This window comes from Eriocheir sinensis, chromosome 31 (assembly GCF_024679095.1).
Source record: "Eriocheir sinensis breed Jianghai 21 chromosome 31, ASM2467909v1, whole genome shotgun sequence".
Taxonomy (NCBI): Eukaryota; Metazoa; Arthropoda; class Malacostraca; order Decapoda; family Varunidae; genus Eriocheir; species Eriocheir sinensis.
In genome coordinates this window covers 10682578-10701843 of record NC_066539.1, presented here as the reverse complement: position 1 = coordinate 10701843, position 19266 = coordinate 10682578, and the positions used below count along the sequence as shown (strand labels likewise).

At 39.8% G+C, this 19266-nt stretch overlaps 2 protein-coding genes across 3 annotated transcripts in view; both read left to right on the top strand.

Moving 5' to 3' along the window:
• The first annotated feature begins 472 nt into the window (after nucleotides 1–472).
• Nucleotides 473–6488, top strand: LOC127005910 (uncharacterized). The gene is made up of 3 exons (XM_050875294.1): nucleotides 473–1531; nucleotides 1984–2053; nucleotides 3953–6488. Exons 2-3 carry the CDS (start codon nucleotides 2019–2021, stop codon nucleotides 6372–6374), a joined length of 2457 nt encoding a protein of 818 aa, XP_050731251.1. The 5' UTR covers nucleotides 473–1531; nucleotides 1984–2018; the 3' UTR covers nucleotides 6375–6488.
• Nucleotides 6489–7817: 1329 nt separating this feature from the next.
• Nucleotides 7818–19266, top strand: part of LOC127005908 (transcription termination factor 2-like) — a 34337-nt gene continuing 22888 nt past the window's right edge. The window contains exons 1-8 of one of the 2 annotated variants that reach the window (XM_050875288.1): nucleotides 7818–8246; nucleotides 9877–9965; nucleotides 10218–10370; nucleotides 10507–11491; nucleotides 15806–15919; nucleotides 16829–16996; nucleotides 17421–17533; nucleotides 18931–19033. In XM_050875288.1, the coding sequence (XP_050731245.1) occupies nucleotides 10225–10370; nucleotides 10507–11491; nucleotides 15806–15919; nucleotides 16829–16996; nucleotides 17421–17533; nucleotides 18931–19033 (1629 nt within the window). In that variant the 5' untranslated portion in view covers nucleotides 7818–8246; nucleotides 9877–9965; nucleotides 10218–10224. The remainder of the gene's footprint in view (nucleotides 8247–9876; nucleotides 9966–10217; nucleotides 10371–10506; nucleotides 11492–15805; nucleotides 15920–16828; nucleotides 16997–17420; nucleotides 17534–18930; nucleotides 19034–19266) is intronic. The other variant, XM_050875287.1, reaches the window with a different exon arrangement.

The window sequence follows — 19266 nt, the reverse complement described above, 5'->3', positions numbered from 1 at the left end:
TCTGCTTATCGTACACACAGTCTTTTGCTTTTATCTGTTTTCTTTTCCTTTGTTTTCTTCACTCTGGCCTATGGTATTCTTTTTTGACATTTCGATCCCTTTTCTGTCCTCTTGTTTGATAAATATAAATGAAAAAAGCAAAGAAAAGAGAGAAAGAGGAAAAGATAATACTTGTAATAGAATAAAGATGACAAAGAAAAAAAAAGGATCGAAGAAGATATTAAAAAACAAAGAAAAGACAGAGAAAGTAAAAGAGGATAGAGATAATGATAAAATAAAGATAGCAAAGATGAAAAAAAAGAACAGATAAGAAACAAAGAGGAAAATAAACTATAACAGAGTGACCCATCTTTGAAAAAACTCCACTTAATAATAATTACACTCATGAAACCCTTCCATTTACCACAAACAACCTCGATCGAGCTCTCCCTCCTTCCCTCCCTTCCTTCCTTTCATCCGTCCTTCACGTACTCGCTTCCTTTCTTCCTTCCATCCATCCTTAAATCATGCGCTCGCTTTCTTCCTTCAATCAATCAATCAATCCATCCTTCGATCCCTCCCTTCCTTAATTCCTTTCATCCGTCCTTCACTCGCTTTCTTCCTTCCTTCCATCCTTCCCTCCCTTCCTTTCTTCCTTCCATACATCGATCTTTCCCTCCCTTCCTTCCATCCTTCCCTTCCTTCCATCCATCCTTCCCTTCCACCCATCCTTCCCTCCCTTCCTTTCTTCCTTCCATACATCTTTCCCTCCCTTCCTTCCATCCTTCCATCCATCCTTCCCTCCCTTCTTTTCTTTCTTCCTTCCATCCCTCCCTCCCTTCCATCCATCCTTCCCTTCCACCCATCCTTCCCTCCCTTCTTTTTTTTCTTCCTTCCATCCATCCTTCCCTTCCACCCATTGATCCTTCCTTCCTTTTTTCTTTCTTCCTTCCATCCTTCCCTCCCTTCCATCCGTCCTTCCCTTCCACCCATCCTTCCCTCCCTTCTTTTCTTTCTTCCTTCCATCCATCCTTCCTTCATTCACTTAATTTCCTATTTTTCCTCTTTTTATTTTATTCTTGGGAGAAAGATGGAGGTACCGTTAAAAAGACAGAACTTCCCACAATAACAGCTGGGAGTCTGCAGGTGGACTTTAAATGCCCAAACACAGTACAGGACCCACACTGTCCATGGTCCCCCACCCAGCCTGACACACCAGAACATTTCCTGCTTCACTGCCCAAGATTCCACTCCCTCCGCACCAACCTCAAGGCACCCCTAATCAGACTCCACATCCACAGCTCATCTCTAGAGGACCCTCAACCCCAACACTGCCTTCCAAGCCCTCAAGTGTACACATACCTTCCTGCAGAAGTCCGGACAGCTTGACAGGATCTATCCTCTATCCGGGAACCCACCTTCACCACAACCACAGCTGCAAGCAACCTGTATTGACGAAGAATCATTATTTATTTACATATATATTTAGTCTCCTTGGATGTCAGCCTTCACAGTGCAGCCATGGAGCCATAAGAACACTCTAAGAAGCCAGGTAAGAATGATTTAGACTAAGAATGCTGTTTACCTGAAATACTGATACCAAAAGGGCCTGTGTTCTCTAACATTTTTGGGCTTACACACACACTTAATAAGGCTTTTGTAGAGGCTGTGTTAGTATTTCCATGGTTGGTTTTATGAGCCTAGTATATAATAATAATATGTCAAGGCTTCTGCACCATGAACTTTAAAAACACTCATGAAAACCCAAGTTATATTCTTTGTGATCTTTGAAAAAATATTATTTTGATATATATATATATATATATATATATATATATATATATCATCACCGACACAGTTTCATATCCTGCAGGTCAGGTGTTATAAACAAAAGTATGTGTAGTCAGTGATGAGCTGTCGCTGAGAATATTAATGCTTTCTAATAGAGTGTGGCTTACACCAACGTGCACCCCACACAGCTGTTAATTATTATTCCATCCACAGGCAATATCGTGGCAGCACCGCCACCTGGAGAACGGATGGCAATGGAGGAAGATATAAACATCACTCGCAGGTCAGCTGGTGACTGCCAACATTTCATAGCATTGAGTCAAGCTCATAATATTTAATCTTTTAAAGCTATGTCATTTTATATATATATATATATATATATATATATATATATATATATATATATATATATATATATATATATATATATATATATATATATATATATATATATATATATATATATATATATATATATATATATATATATATATATATATATATATATATATATATATCGCTAATTACAAAATATAGCCCTTTCATTTTGCTGTCGATTGATACCAAAAACATTTCTGTAGCCCCAGAAATAAGGGAGTTATGGCGATTCGCATCAAAGCGGTTGATTTTCCAAAATTCGCAGCTTAATGACAGGGGTGGGGCAAGTTTCTAGTCCATAGTGTAGGATTCACTGTCGTATACCAAGTCATGGTTCATAAACCAAGGCATTTTTTGTGGGATTTTTTTGCTCATAAATCAAAACACTCGTAAACTAAGGCACTCGTAAACCAACGTTTGACTGTGTGTGTGTGTGTGTGTATATATATATATATATATATATATATATATATATATATATATATATATATATATATATATATATATATATATATATATATATATATATATATATATATATATATATATATATATATATAAATATATATATATATATATATATATATATATATATATATATATATATATATATATATATATATATAAATATATATATATATATATATATATATATATATATATATATATATATATATATATATATATATAAAAGTACATCTTTAGCCATTATTAGTCCCCTTCAGGATACTGGCCTTTTTTAATATCCTTCATCTCTCTTTGTTGAATGTTAGGTACTCTGTTCTGTTCTGGCAAATGTTCAAACTTCATCTCTACCCGTTTCAACATTTAACATTTTGCCCTGACTTACAATTTTGTGTTTCCTCTTTTACTTTGGTTATATATCTGGCATTAGTTTTACACATGATATGCTTTGCCTTAGTTCATTTTTTGTACCTAATTGTTATTAGAAGATCTTCAACATTTGTCTGTTTCTTAATCCTTGATGCTCACCTCCTATCTCTTCATGTTGTACCCAGTATGTATACTTCTCTTCATTCCTCTTTGAGAAGATCTCTCAAAATCTTTTCTGATGGTGTATCGTGATTGCTCTGCTATATTCCACATCCATGTTTAATGCATTATGACTGAGTTAGGAGGATAGTGCTGTTCCCTGTATCTTTCTTTAATCCCCATAAGTGAGGGACTGATTACGTATCAGAGTCAAATGCTTGGCAGCCTCTACCTTCCCCAAGCTAATTCCCTCTTTCCTTCCCCCTTCCTTTCTTCTTTCCATTCTCTTTATCTTCTGTAGAACTCTTGAACAGTCTCCCATTGTCTGTATATTCTCCTGCCTACAACCTGAACTCTTTTAAGAGGGTAAAATCAAAACACCTCGAACCAAAATTGATCCCTCTCATCTGGCCACTCAAACTATCTTCTTTTCACTGGAGCAACACTTAATGGGCTGTTTTTTTTGTTATTTTTGTCTTTAAGCTATTTTTGTTACTGTAAAAAAAAGAACAGAAGGAAGGGTATCTAGAAATAAAAAATTGTGTGAAGTACCTGAACATTTTCATGGGACAGCTGGTAAATGGGAAGTTCGATACCCTACTCATCAAATTCACCCCGCCATGGCCCCCTATCCTTTGTACTAATCAGAGAGGGAAGGGAAGATATTTTTGAGCCTAAATGAGCATCATGGGAAACTCAGGGAAATGTGGTCTTATAGATATTGCATTTCTTGAGCATTACATGTGCTGTTTTTACCTAGTTGTCATATACAGAATCTATGTAATCTTCATTTTCTCTGTGGGTGTTTCAGACTCCGCGTCCGGACACCCAAGCTCACCGGGTCACTGCAGGAGAAGGATATGAGCCCACTGGGACAGAGACTCAGCAAAAGGAAGGCAGAGGTGTCCCTGGAAAGCCTTTATCTTCAAAAGAACTACAAGGACCCATCCTCCACCCCACTGGAAACCATCTTTGAATCCCCGCGGCTTAGCAAAGGGGTGCAGCAGGGGCGGGCCAGTCCAGACTCAGCCTTACTGATGGCCAACAGGAAGTTGAAGCGCCTCTGCATATTTTCTAGCCACCACCAGCTGCCACGGAACAAAATGAAGCAGCGGAAGGAACGTGCGTTGAAGATGAAGAGGCTGACAGGGGTGCAGGTGCCACTAGGGAAGGCATTCTCCGAGGATGATGTGCTTGCTGTCCTTTCCTGTCTTGCCGAGGAGGATGCTGCCACCCCAAGCCTGTATCAAGAGCAAGAGAGAGAGGTGGTGGATCCTCCCAACGCAAGCACTCCCGACTTAGTGGAAGGGATGATCAGTGTCCTCAGCTCCCTGCAAATGGACTCTGAGCCATCTCTTTCACCCCCTAACCAAGCACAGGAGGAGGCAACCCCTACCCAGTCTCAACCCACTAAGGAAAAGAAGCTGAGACGTAGGTGTGAGCTGATCCCCCAAGTCAAAGCTGTCAGCTCCAGTATCCCTTCAGCCTCCACCAGTACCCACCAAAGTCCCTTAAGGAGTCAGCCTCCCAAGACAACCGCCTGGGTGAAAAGACTTAAACGGAAGTCTAGCTTGGCATCCCAACTGAAGAACAGCAGTGTCCAGTCCAGTGATCCTGAGACTGCAACAAGTATTTACTCACCCCAGTCTTGTTTTAAGGAGGCAGCAAGGCCCAAGGGGATGGGGCAGAATATATTATCTGATATGGAGGAACACACCACATCTACCAAGAATCATCGCCTCAAATCGGGAAACAAGAGGATCCCAGACAACATCTTGCCCATTTCCACTAAAAAGCAGTGCAATTATAAGACCCTCCAGGAGACCAACACGGATCCCTCACCCACTCTGCAGCATGGCAAAGGGCTGGAAAAGGACAAGAAACGGAGAGTCTTCAGGGCGAAGCACCACAACTTCCTTGCTGAAGAACCCTCCACCAGTAATACTCTCATTAACATCCCTGACCCCAGCAGCAGTGAGCAGGACACAGCATCATCATTACTGCAAGCACCATTCTCACCACTATCACCACCACTGCCCATACCCCACAAAAGAGGGCTGTCTCCCACACTCCTTAGTTCTCTAATGGCCTCTGGTGATACTGCTGATGGTGGGGATGCAGAAGGAGGAGAAAAAGCAGTAGGGAAGGAAGGAGGGACATCCCCATCATCCCCTTCTTCTAGACTGGCTGCTCTGTCCCTCCAGTCCTCCCCCACGCACCTTTCCCCCCTCGTCAAGCCCAGGAAGATCCGGCGGAGGTCAGCAAGACTCAGCATAGGGTCAGATGTCATGGAGGGGCTACGAAGGATCCCGAAAAACAATTACAGTAGCAGTGATGTTTCTCTAGGCACTGTCTGGGCTTCCTTCTCCCCCCTAGAACGAAAGCAAAAGGCCGAGGTCAACAAGGGTGGTGGAGACAGTGGTGGTGATGACTCTGCCTCACCCCCATCCTCCACTGTCACTACCAAGAAGAGGGGGCAGTCGAAGGGCAGAAGACAGTCAAATCTGTACTGTCGACAAGAGCTAATGGACACTGTCGCAGAAAGTAGTATCACAAAAAGCACTTCAGATGTAGACGACTTTTCGTTCCGACCAATCTCACCTCCACCCATATCCCTGGACTCCCTCACACAAGTACCCACCAACCCAAGAGTAGTACAAGGCTCCGTCACTCTGCTACATCACCAACCCATCCCTTGCACCCCTGTCATGGAACACCCCACCCACTTAAAGCCTCCACTTCCCTCCCCTCAACCCCTAAGGCCCAGTGTAAAACGAGAAGACATCCCCAAGGTGCTAATAGGTGATGTAATGCCTCCAGGAAACCCCCAAGTAATGACTGATGTGGCAGGAGAATCGGCTAATCTTCGTGTGTTTGGGAAGGCGGTGGGAGAGGAAGTTAACCCCATTGGTCTGCACTCTGGTCTCGCTGGCTTCCTTTCTACCCCAGCACAGTCGAGTGATGGGAATACGACCACATACAACAAATTTACAGGATATCGTGCCTTCTCCTCCCTTTCCCCTTCCTCTCCTCCTCCCCATGCCCTGACTCTATCTCAAGCTGACCTCCTCCAAAGGTCATCATTACCAGGGGAAGATGCCACAACTTCTGAGGATGACCGTGACTCGCCGGTTCTTTCAGGCATCCTCGCCAACAAGACGTTAATCCACATGGGAAAAGTGTATTATGGCCCTGCTGCCTTGTCTCCTATGTCATCGTCTGCCCCAGTGTGAGCGAACTTTAGTGATGTGATCATTTTGTTTTCTCTGTGTTTGCCATTTAGATTGCAATGACTTCGTTAAAGACTATTAAAAGTGGATCTGATTTATTTCTGATCTTATTCTTTATTTGTGCCTATTTCCTATCCCCCCTCTGATCGATTATAGCTGTGTTTAGGCTGAAGCAGGATTGTTTGATATGAAGGTGATTGGGTGAATGTTAACTCATAAACTATGGGAGCATCTTCAAGAAAAAATCACTCGATGCGGCAAATATTACCCTCAACGGCCATTTCAAATTGGTACTCTACCCATATCAACGGATTGGTTTCTCGAATGTGCAGACAATTTTTTCTTTTTCATTTTCCAGTGCCTAATCCTGATTCTCTCTCTCTCTCTCTCACACACACAAAAAAAGTAACAAGGTAAAGGTATATAAGGTCCATTGAAAAGAATGTGAATGTAATTGGTTGTATTAGTCATAAGATAAAGATGATAGCTAGACCCCTCAAGTCCAACACGTGATCAGGCCGTGGTGATTTACACACACTTCTATTCTTTCTTCTCCATTTCCTCCCCTCCCTCCCTTCCCCCTCTAAAGGGATTCCCCGCACTTCCTTCCTACAGCCCCACCCCCACTTCTCATTAATTTTTTCATCATCGCTTTGTCGTTCATTACATCTTTTTACTTGCATTTTCCAGTCCCTAACCCTAAATCTCTCTCTCTCTCTCTCTCTCTCTCTCTCTCTCTCTCTCTCACACACACACACAAAAAAAAAAAGTAACATCGTAAAGGTGTATAAGTTAAGGTCCATTTAAAAGAGAGAGAGAGTAAAAAAAGGATTAGGGATGGGGATTAGAAGAAAAAAAGAGGGTTAGGTGGAGGCCTGACTGACCTCATGCACCTTCCCTCGGCATAGGTCAGGTTAAGTTGCCAGGTGTCTCCTTATCAATAACTTCGTCAGAATTTGCAAAAACACATTCACCGATTTTAGGGTGTATAGCAGCATCCCTGCGATAGCCCAATTGGGCGGTCCCGAAGCCCATGGGTTTATTAACGGCAGTAGTGAAAATGAGAGAGATGTTTAGCATTTTTAGCGTTTTTCAAGCATTAGTTTAGCGTTGTTTGACGCATGTTGCATTCGTTTTTCACAAGATGATGGTATTCAATACAACCTGTCATTTAATGGACCGTATTGGCTATACAGGCAGCGCCAAACGTGGCCACTCAGTGAACTGTCAAAGCAGTACTTTCCATAGAACTCCATAGCCTTGGTGCCGCCACCGCTCCAAGCCAACGACTGCACACACTTTACTCCGACCCGATTTCCTGACTCTACTATTTGACATGGAGAAAAACTGAAATCAGGTAGGAGTGAAGTGTGTGCAAATATCGGCTTGGGCCGACGGCGGTATCATGGCCGTGTATCCCGGAGACAGCCTCAGACGCACTCTAGTCTATAACTTGAACTCTATGGAAAATACAGCTTAGAGTTGAGTGGCCACATGTGGCGCTGCCTGTATAGCCAATACGGTCCATTACCAACGCTACATCATCGTAAGGGCCACGTAAGCTACGACAACCTAGTCTTACGTTAACGTAACCTTCGAGAATCTCGCGCCAGGTCAAAAGAAGAAGAAGGTAGCTGTTCTGTCACCGCGGCCTGTGATTGGCTGGCCGGCGCCCCCTCCCTCTCGCTGATTGGCGGCCGGACTTTCTCCCGGACAGCGGACCAAAACAAAACTCGCGTTGGACAGGAACGGAGAAAAGGAAGCCCGTCGCCCACCAACCCCGCACCGAAGAGGGAACATCCGCGGCAGACCAATGGGCGTGCCCAGGGTGTAGTCCCAGTGAGAAGAGTCGCCCCGTGGCCGGCACAGGGAAAGGTTTGTCAGCGCCTGCCTTGTTCTCTGGCTTGTGGCATGACTGGGCCTGGCCTCGGTGGCCCTGTAAGTGGTGTGTGGTTGATGCCTGGGGTAAAGCAAAGCACGTAGCTATGGCCGCCCTCACCCAGTGGATCAGATCGCCAAATAGGGTAGCCATCATGCATGGGGTTAATGCCGACTCCACCCCCTTCCACCCTTCCACGCCTCACTACTACTCATTGCATTATGTTGCTCTACATTTCTTATTTGTATTTTGTATATATTCAGCCTTAAGGCTGCCAAGCAATGAATAAGCAATTTATTATTATTATTATTATAATTATAATTATAGTTATTATTATTATATAGCTGAATGCAGTTTAGTAACTAATTGCTAATGGAAAACTTAAGAAACCTCAGAACATTGATGTACAAAATTTGTAAGTGCAGTCTAGAACATAGTACTTTACCAGTAGGGGAAGGTCAGGTTAGGTCAGATATAGTTAGGATTAGTTTACTAAAACAGTTTTTCCTGTGCAGATCCTTAAAAAAATGTAAGGATTAAAAGAAAAGATAAGGTTAATATAAGTGGATACACAATAGCTGCATGTGGCTACAGTGCTCATCGTCGTACTGTTGGCTCTTTAAGCCTGTCGTAGGTGAGAACTCATTACCCCAGGACACGGGCCACTGTAAAGTCTGGGATTGCTTCAGTTTACCTTCCCCAGGTTTCCTTAGTCACCCATGTATCGACCAGCCCGAAGGGGAGGATTAACACACTGACTTCCCAGGCAAGGATTCGAACCTAGGCCTGCCGAATCATAGCCATGCACGCTGATCACTCCTCCATGGGAGGTGGCCCAGAAATTCAACCTATCACCATTTGAGAAAACATCAAATAATTAGTGAAAAAATTGGGTACTTATGCAGCAGAAGTTGGCGTGTTATTTTCAAGACATTATTTTTTCATGTGCGAAATATGTTTTTTTTTCTATTTTTTTTTGTGGAGATCATTATTTTCCAGGGGTGTGGAGTCAGAGTTAAAATTTTCTGACTCCGACTCTGACTCCAGGAAATTTTAAAGTTGTGACTTCAACTCCGACTCCGGGAAATTTTAAAGTTGTGACTTCAACTCCGACTCCGGGAAATTTTAAAGTTGTGACTTCAACTCCGACTCCGGGAAATTTTAAAGTTGTGACTTCAACTCCGACTCCGGGAAATTTTAAAGTTGCGACTCCGACTCCGGCCCCCATTCCCCTCCCCCTCTATTGCATTTTTATTTTTATTTTTTTATTTTTTAGATGCTGCCTGTAGCGCTGGTAGATTCTCTTGAGGTCCTTTTTTTACATGTATTTACATCCAAATTACGTGTACTCTATATAGACAACATCTAGATGATGTAAAAGAAAAAAAACTTCACAACTACATTACGTTATAAAGGATTACGTTAAGGAGTTGGAGTCGGGGGGTATTTTTACCGACTCCGACTTCGACTTCACACCCCTATTATTTTCTGTGCAAACCAGTAAAAAGTTATTAACTGAATAATTCTCAATTACCTTTTTCTGTAACTCCTATTAATCTGTTGAATCTGGTAATTTTCTCAGTATCCATTTCCCTATGCATCTCCCGTCAGAACTCAACTTTTCAGCCTCTGTCGTGACTGCCAGGTGACTGACTTCAGATAGTGAGAAGGAGTGAGATGCCTTGATCTACAATCTCATCCGCTTTGGAAAGCAGGTCTGGGCTGTCATCCATCCACCCATGTTTATTTAAAAGCCACAGAGGCATCATACACCCACGTCTCATTCCCATATTAAACCTAAAACCTACCTATTACCTGCCTAACTACTCATGCATATGCAATGGATTTCTTATAAAAATCTTGCATTCCATCAGGTAAATGACCTCTTCCATGTGTTTTTAGACCATACCATAGTGCTTTCCATGAATATGCTCAGTAATTTCTGAAGGCTGTTATTGGATTTCCAGTGAGAAAATGCAGTCTGGAAATGATAGCAGTTCCAGTCCAATGGAGAACACAGCTGATGTCATTGAGAGCAGCTCTGATGATGATGATGTACAGGGCACCCCAAAGTATAAGAGGGGGCAACCATTCCCCCACCAAGCTCCACACCAACACAGGTTGGCTCTCATCTTTGGATTGCAAATAGTTGTCTTGTTACTGACTTTGTATTTTGATTCATGATCTATATTTAGATGGTTTGTTTAAAAATTATGGTGAAAGATCCTGATAACTGATAAAATATTTATTTTTCAGTAAAAAAGAAACTTATGTGACTGTGTTGGATTCAGAGGATGATGATACAGAAGATGGGAAAGATAATAAAAATTTGCACTCTTTTCAAAGTGAAGTTTGCATTGAGTCATCAACCTCTGTAATTAGTGTGTCAGATTATGATGATGATCCAGCTGATTTAGAGAATCCCTCTTCACGATTCTCAGTTCCTCAGCACACTACTCCAGGTGTAGTTTCTCGGGACCTGCATACTTTTGATATAATTACCAATGAAGATGGACAAGTAGTCTCCAGTACACCAACCTATGAAGGTCAGGGTACTGGAGTGTGGCATAATGACACCAGTCAAATTATTTTGACAGCCGATGAGATAGAAAGTCCTAAACCATTACCTGCTCTCAAAAACCCAAGGAGAATTTTTGATTCAAGCTCTTCCTCAAATTCTAATGTAAACAAAGGTCATGGGGACAGCTTTGGAAACTGGAAAGACTATCGGAATCCACAGGCCAGGAAAATGCTCCCAAAACAGAGAATGGAGACACCTCATGATGAAAATGATGATGAAATAGTTTTGCCTAGAAGAGCTAGTAAAGCTGTGGTTGACAGTGATAGTGAGGATGAAAAAGATTCTCCAGTCAGGGTAGAGACACATCAGACAGGCAACCTCTCCTCAAACATCGAGGGAGATGATTCTGTGCTGCCATGCCTTACTGACACTCCACTTCATCATCATAGGAGGCACAAGGGGATGGGAGATATTTCCACAGAATATGTGAAGACTCCACTAAGTCGTGAAAACTACGACCACAAATACAAAATAAAGAAGAAACAGTCTCAGCCATCAGTCAATGCAGAACTGTTCTCAGACTCTATTGGCAACAAGTCTGGCAGCTTCTTGGAGGTATCCGGGTCCTCTGTTGGCAATACCAGTGGACGAAGCCTTCCGTCCTTCAATCTGGCTGACATGAGCTCGGCAGAAATGAAGCAGAAGCTTCATGAGAAAAAGGTTTGTAATTCTTTATCATGGATATATTTAATAACTATTATATATATATATATATATATATATATATATATATATATATATATATATATATATATATATATATATATATATATATATATATATATATATATATATATATATATATATATATATATATATATATATATATATATATATATATATATATATATATATATATATATATATATATATATATATATATATATATATATATATATATATATATCTATATATATATATATATCTATAAATATATATATATATATATATATATATACAGTAAAACGATTATCCGAAATGGAAAGGGGAAGCCTCTTTCGATAAGCGATTTTCGGATAATCCGGATTTATGGCGCCATTTTGATCGCCGCCAGTTTGATCGTCAGCATTGTGTCTTGCTTTCGTTTGGATGAATATCACTTTGATCTTGCACCTTGGTTCTTATTTTCTCATTAGAACACATGTAGCTAGTATGGACGGACCATTAGCCAGGATGGATGAGGATGCTGTCGCTGCCGCCGACTGACGATGTAAACAATGAAACCAAACAAACACACGCTACGCTAAACAAAGTAGTACGCTTAAAACATGTGATGTAAATGTTTTATTGTATGTTTGTCTGTGTGTCTCCTTGTCTGGACCAGTGTATGTTGATACTTGTGAGCGTTGCAGATCTGAATTGTGAATGTTGCAGAGTGCGATTGTGAATGGTTGTGCAAGCTTGCAAGTGTGACCTTGATGCATCGTGCAGGGGGAGACACAGTATGATGACTCATATTATCGCGCAACTCGTATGTTGGAAGGGGAATGTGGCATGGAGTGGAGAGGGGAGTCGTGTTTGTGTCGTTGTCTTGAGAGTACGGTGTGAGAGTAGTCGTGCAGTAGTTTGTTCGTTCGCCGCACCTACGTCCTTGCTGGGGCGAAGGTGCGGACGTGGTGTTGTTGAGAGTTTGTTTAATGTTTTTTGTCTAATACATTGATCTATTCGTTACAAGCTATTTCGGCAATACGTATTAGAAAGCATATTCATTTTAACTGTTCTTATCAATTTTAAATGTGTTAATATAGTACATATGTAGTTACTTTTATTTATTTTTGATGTTTTATAACGTTTTAGTATAGAATTTTTTTTTTTAATTGCATTATCCAGATCAATTTCGGATAATCCGGTTTTTCGGATAATCCGCTTTCGGATAATCGGGGTTTTACTGTATATATATATATATATATATATATATATATATATATATATATATATATATATATAAACATAAAAGGATGGCCTTTATCTCCACTCTTGCAGCACTCTTGGAGCACTGGCAGTTACTGAAGCAAGAATTTCTTTTTCACTATGATTGATACAGTGAACACTGCTCTCATTCACGTGGTGTGTTCTCCCTACCGCAACTTAACTCATACCAAAACGTAACTTCTCCTAAATCTGATTTCTTCTGCAAGGTGAACACCTTTCTGGAACACTTTGGGGTGCTTTCAACAGGTGTTTTGGCTTGTCTCTTGGGTCCCATGTTCATGTTATGTGGTAATGGAACAGCGTAGCTGAGGTTGTGCACACACACGGACTTAGATAAAGCGCATAGGTTTCAATCTGGCAGAACAGTGTTCCTGATGTTGTGCACACACATGGACTGAGGGGATTCGCATGGGTGGCAGTCTGGTAGAACAGTGTTGCCAATCACGCCATGGCTACTTGGTGGGACGAGCGGGAAATTTAAAAATCTTAAAAAAAATCCGTATAAAACCGAAACCATACTATTGGAAACTGTACTATTTGAGGGACGACTGCATATATATATATATATATATATATATATATATATATATATATATATATATATATATATATATCTATATATATATATATATATATATATATATACATATACATATATATATATATATATACATATATATATATATATATATATATATATATATATATATATATATATATATATATATATATATAGGGTAAGGTAACCAGTAGGTACGCAAAAAATCGGCGATTTTTTTACACTCTGACCTGTACCCGCTATACTATTTAAGCAAACTACATCAATTATTGTTTGCAAATAAAGGAATGGCTATAGTTTCATGTGGTACAAGCATTTTTCGAATAAGATTTAACTGTACAGAAAAAATGGTGTATAAAGTTAGTGCGTACGTTTAGGCCTACCCCTACCCATTAGGTACTCACCCTTGTCCAGTAGGTACTCATTAATTTATAACTAAAAAACTACAACAGCTAGAAGAGTCTCCTTTGGATATTTTATTCATTCAACCTCCCTTTATATGTTAGTTTATTTGTTTTTGGTCATAGCGTTTTTCTGAAAACCTAGTTTTTTTGCACATTATGCTAAAAAAAGGCCAGACTATTCGTCCTAGAACAACGATATGCATATCACTGGAAAGAGCTTGATTTGCGCTACAATGTTTAGGGATTAGATTTTCTATTTTCCATTTCATTCATCTACAATTAGTCTGTGAAAAAATTAATTTACCCGAAATTAGTCGTTGCAAATTTTGCACTAACTTTGTACGGCCCTAATTCGACTAATTAGAACTCATTCAAAAATTTGCCTCCTAAATCTTTTAGAGAAAATCAAGCCCTTTCCACTGATATATATATTTTTGTCATAGGATAAAATGTGTAGTCTGTTTTTAGGTTTAAGGAAAGTTTGTTTAGTTTCGCACTAATTTGGCTCTAATTCGATAACTAATTGCCCAATTCTAATGAAATTTTATGGGTACATACAGTGTAGGGTACCCTATAACTGTGCCACATTTCAGTTGAATCGGATAATAAATACGGAATTACTAATCGGCAACCAGCCGGTTCCCTTAATCAAGTGAAATGTATATTGTAAAGGAAAAACTTTAGTTTTAGTGAATAAGAATATAGGACTTCCTTCAAACAAAATAGCAGTTATCACTTTACAATTTGAAGTGGGAGATAAGTATTTCCTTTATAGAAGTAGTAAATGCAAATCCATGAACACGGCCCCTGCACTCTGGATTTGGGGTTCTAGTACAGCTAGCTCACATGCTCTGTGAGGATATGATAGTTCCGCGTAGTCTGGGACGACGAGTACCTACTGGACAACATGCACTGCGTACCTACTGGACAGCCAGTGGGGTAAGTTTGATGAGGTGGCACACAGACAGTTTTCACAGGACAGTGCTTCTTGTTCTCATATGCCATAGAGCTTGAGTTGTATTGCTGTGGATTGTGGCATACGTCTCTAGCAGTCATTTGAAAAAATGCGTACCTACTGGTCAAGTCTTGATTTCCTTGTCCAGTAGGTACGCACCCTTTTTCCAGTTTATAGATATGTACTGGAATAAAACCAACACCTATTTCTTGAAGTTTACCCTCCCAAATCAACCTGCAAAAAGGAAAAAGAAAAAAAAAATACACCGGAAACAAGGCAGACAACAAAAACGAAATTTGCAATCCTTAGCATTTCCCTAAGAAAACTACCACATTTCCTAATTGCATTCTTTTAGGGTACATAGTTTTTATGATATACATGTTATTTGTGGGATACTTCTGTATATGATGGAGGGATGGTTGAAGTATAATATGATATGAAGTTTGTTGATTTTGCTTTGGTCTTTTTTTGTGGGGACATTTTTAAATGCCAAATGCGTACGTACTGGACCACTGCGTACCTACTGGTTACCTTACCCTATATATATATATAATTTTTTTTTTTTTTTTTTTTTTTACATCAGTGGAAACTGTTAAGGGCATAAAAAACAGGAAACAAAAGCCCATCAAGTGCTGCCAGTAGAAACTTTCCCCTTTAACTCCTCTAAATGTCTATACGTTTCCACCCGTCATGTCATCATACTAGACTATTTTTGTTTTCCTGAAGTACTCATTGTCATTACTGTTGCTGTTTCTATTCCTTCTTTCATTTCTATTGGCATTGTTAGCTTAGGACATAGGAGAAACACATTTAACTTTTTGGGGATTTTGGGGGATCTTGTTAAGTATATATGCATATATGCATCTATGTGTGCGTGTGTCTGTGTGTGCGTGTGGTTGTGTTTACCTAGTTGTAACATATAGGAAGCAAGCTACTTTCATGGGGTCCCATCTCCAAATGTCAGTTTATTAAGTTTAGCTTTACAGTTATAAATATTTTTTTTGTGTGTGTATATCAAATAATGGTGATTTTAATTAAGATAAGGCATAAGTGTAATTTTGTAGAGTAGACATTCATGCCATGGGCCTGTAAGAGTTATTTTCAATGATCAATTTTTTCTTTAGGGTCTGCTGCGGCGGATAAACAAAAGACAGTTGCCCGACGGTGGAGCCAGAATTCAAAACCAAATACAAGAACTTGAAGCAGCCCTAGCCAACTTTAGTTTGAAGAGCATACAGGTACTGTAGACTTATAACAAGCTGTCAACCCATTTGATATGGAAAATCCTTGGTAGCCATGGTATTTACTTTCACACAAACTTAGTGTCTGGTTAACCTGCAGTTGATAAAGGCGATAATATTCATATGCACTAGAACATAAATTTAATGTTAATTGATGTAAAATTATTGATTTAACATGAGATCCTGAACAAGGATCACATTATCTATTTTACATGAACTTATTCTTATTTGGGACGAATCATTTGGAGTATGATTGTCCTGCGCAACATTATTGTATCGACATGTACTAGTAGAACGCTGATGTAAGTTTCAGTAGGAGAGGCTTGCAGCCCATGTTAATCTCTGAGCTACTGGAACTTTGTGGGATTCCTTCAAGGATGATTGTGTTTATTGTCTGGTCTGTATTCCAGAACTGAGAGTATTGCTAAGTGTAGGAGTGGCCTATCCAGCTTCATTCCTGGGAAATGTGACTGAGGCATATCTGTGTCACTTTTCTACACTAATGGATTGGGTATTAGGCAAAGTTGTGAACCAAAGTCATTATTGATCATCTGTTTGCAATAGCATTGATCTTGTTTTTGCTGATGGTGCACCACAGTAAATCCTTACATCTACAGGTTCTCTACTATGCAGAGGAGCCTCATTCACCAGTATTTATCACTGGAATTATGCATCAATGCACAATGAACTCCTAGGAACAGCTACTGCTCAAAAAAGGCAGGATATCCTCCTGTTTTTTCACCCCCATTAATAAATCTGGAATAATCAAATCAGCTTTGCTGTTTATACCTAATCTCATTAACTTGCTAAACATTTTTTTTTTTCCTTTCAGACTGCTGGCAGTCTGAATGCTTCTATCAGCAGTGATATTTCTTCATGGTTTGTTAGTTCTTTTTTTCATTTCAGGGTGAAGACACTCCAAATTCTTCAGCAAATATAAGTGGGTCCTTCAACAGTGATTATTCAGTGAGTAGTAACTCAAGCAATGAAATAGAAAATTCTACAGATTCTACACAGAAGCAAAATTCCTACTTAAAAGTCCTTACATTAGAAGAAAACATGAAAAAAAAGAAGGTACTGTATATGAGTTTCAGAAAATATTTGTCTCCTAAGTGTGGTGTGAATATGATGGTGCTAAAATATTCTTTGGGTGAAGGATAGTTAACCTGAGGTTGGGAGTGAGTGACTCATCACTGCTTGGCAGGTGGTATAGGGTTGCCAATGTCATGTTTTTAGGAACTGATGTTTGAAATACGTGAGAATGAAAATACTGTTAATGGAGTGCCAATTGTACTTAAGTAACAGAACTTTTTCTACAACAGTTCACGTAAATCTGAATTCTGATTCACGTAGCATCAATTTCCTCCAAATTTTGCAATATAAAGTGAGAAGCAATGAATAAAACTTATGATACATATTGAATATGATAGGGGAAAATATACAGATACTCATTTATTGTTTGAAAATAAATATCCTCTCTGGGCACATTTCTTCACAGATGAATTACAGTGACACCAGCTTCGAGCACTTCCCGGACAGTAAAGAAAGGTACCAGGCACACATCTCCCAATTAAATAAGGAAGCTGAGAAGAATGACAGTCAAGGGCATAGGTAAGAACTATAGACTTAATTTATTTTGAAGTTTCCTCTCTGTTCCTTTTAGTTATTTCTTATCGCAGTGGATCTTGTGATGCTGTGTTGGGCATTCACTAGTATACTTAGAGGGATGAGAGCAGTGGCAAAGCTAGCATCAAATAGCTTGTGTGTGTATTTACCTAATTGTATTTACCTTGTTATAGTTTTACAGGGCCTGGGCTTACGCTCGTGTGGTCCAGCTTTTCCTTAAAGTTGTGCACACTCTTTGCCGATACTACATCCTCACTTAGTCTGTTCCAAACCACATTCGGCCTTTGTCCCTTGTTTCGTGCTCCCCTTCCCCCTCTTCCTGGTGTTATCCACTCCAAATCATCATCCCTCCCACTCATCCTACAAACAGGTCAAAATAGGAGACGGGCCCAACCCACTAAACATCGCCCAGGCCCATAAACGCAAACAACAGGTGCCGACGAATCAGCTGATTTCGGCACAGATAGTAGGGTGAGGACCGCTCACGCCAAACGTCTGCCTCTTTTGATGGTCTTTGTGTGTGTGTGTGTGTGTGAAGGGCTGTGTTGATTGCAGAGTATTGTCCATGGAGGGGGAGGAGGGATACCATGACCACCACTGAGTACCTTTTGCAGAGAGGGGTGACGGCATGGCTACCATCAAGTAGGCCCTCACAGAAACAGCAAATTCTAATGCCTGTGGTGACTGCTTAATCTTCAGTACTTGTGGTTTAAGGATAATTTTTTGTCTTCAGAATTTGGATTCCATGTATTTTGGGAACTGGAATTTTGAGTAACAGACTTCTAGTGTAGTAAAAGTGTACAGTATTGTTTCAGAAAATGTTTCAAAGGCGGTGTAAAGGCAACAGCTGCTACACTTCCTCTCCCTCCTTCCCCTCCTCTCCCCTTAGCTCCCTAAATGACACAATTAGTCAATACAACAATCAGTTATTATTTATTTATTTGTGAATGAAGTGGTGTAGTTATAAATTTTGTACAGTTGTTTCACCTCACACCAAATTATGTTCGCAGACTTCAAGTTTGTGGACTTAAATTTAACAGTTGCTAATTGGGGTCCACTAACAGTTTCCAAAGTCAGCGAAAATGCTAATTGCCAACGAAATAGCTAGCTTCACTAATTACTGGTTATTGTAATAGCTGAACTATGCCCATCACTGCTATGGCATTCATGAAGCTACAAGTAAGGAGACTCTTAAGTTAAGAAAGTGGAGATGAAAACTAAGGTTTGGTCAGGTCAAAGAAAGTCCTGTCACTAACAGTAATTGACTTCTTTTCTTTTGTTTGTAGATGGAGAATTTATGGTCTTCTGAAGTGGAAATGACCCATCTTGTTATATCTAAACTTATGATAGTATGTATTTCAAAGATTTTTGCCTTGTAACAGGTACTTGCCTGAGGTTTCTGTGCTGGAGAATAAAGAAAATTCTAGTTTATCTGAAGCAGACGCCAAACTTCAAGAAAAAAAGAAAAAGCTTCAGGAGCTCCAGGTTTGTGATATCCTTCTTAAGTTTCTTTCATTTGATAATAGGTGAACTGGAACTTATAACTTAAACTCAGTTTTACCTTCTACAGGCAGTAAAAGTAAAATTATATCAGTAATAACTCCTTTACACCATTTCAACACATCAAATTCTAATTTACGCCACTGTTCTAGAGTAAGTCATTTTGATCTGGTTCCAGGTTTTGAGTTTGCTTGCTTGACGGAATAGCTCATACCACA

Bases quoted from the DNA above. Each gene is read 5' to 3' on its own strand.
- LOC127005910 (XM_050875294.1), top strand. From the start codon at position 2,019: ATGGCAATGGAGGAAGATATAAACATCACTCGCAG. The intron at 2,054-3,952 runs GTCAGCTGGTGA...TGGGTGTTTCAG, and splicing joins GATATAAACATCACTCGCAG to ACTCCGCGTCCGGACACCCA.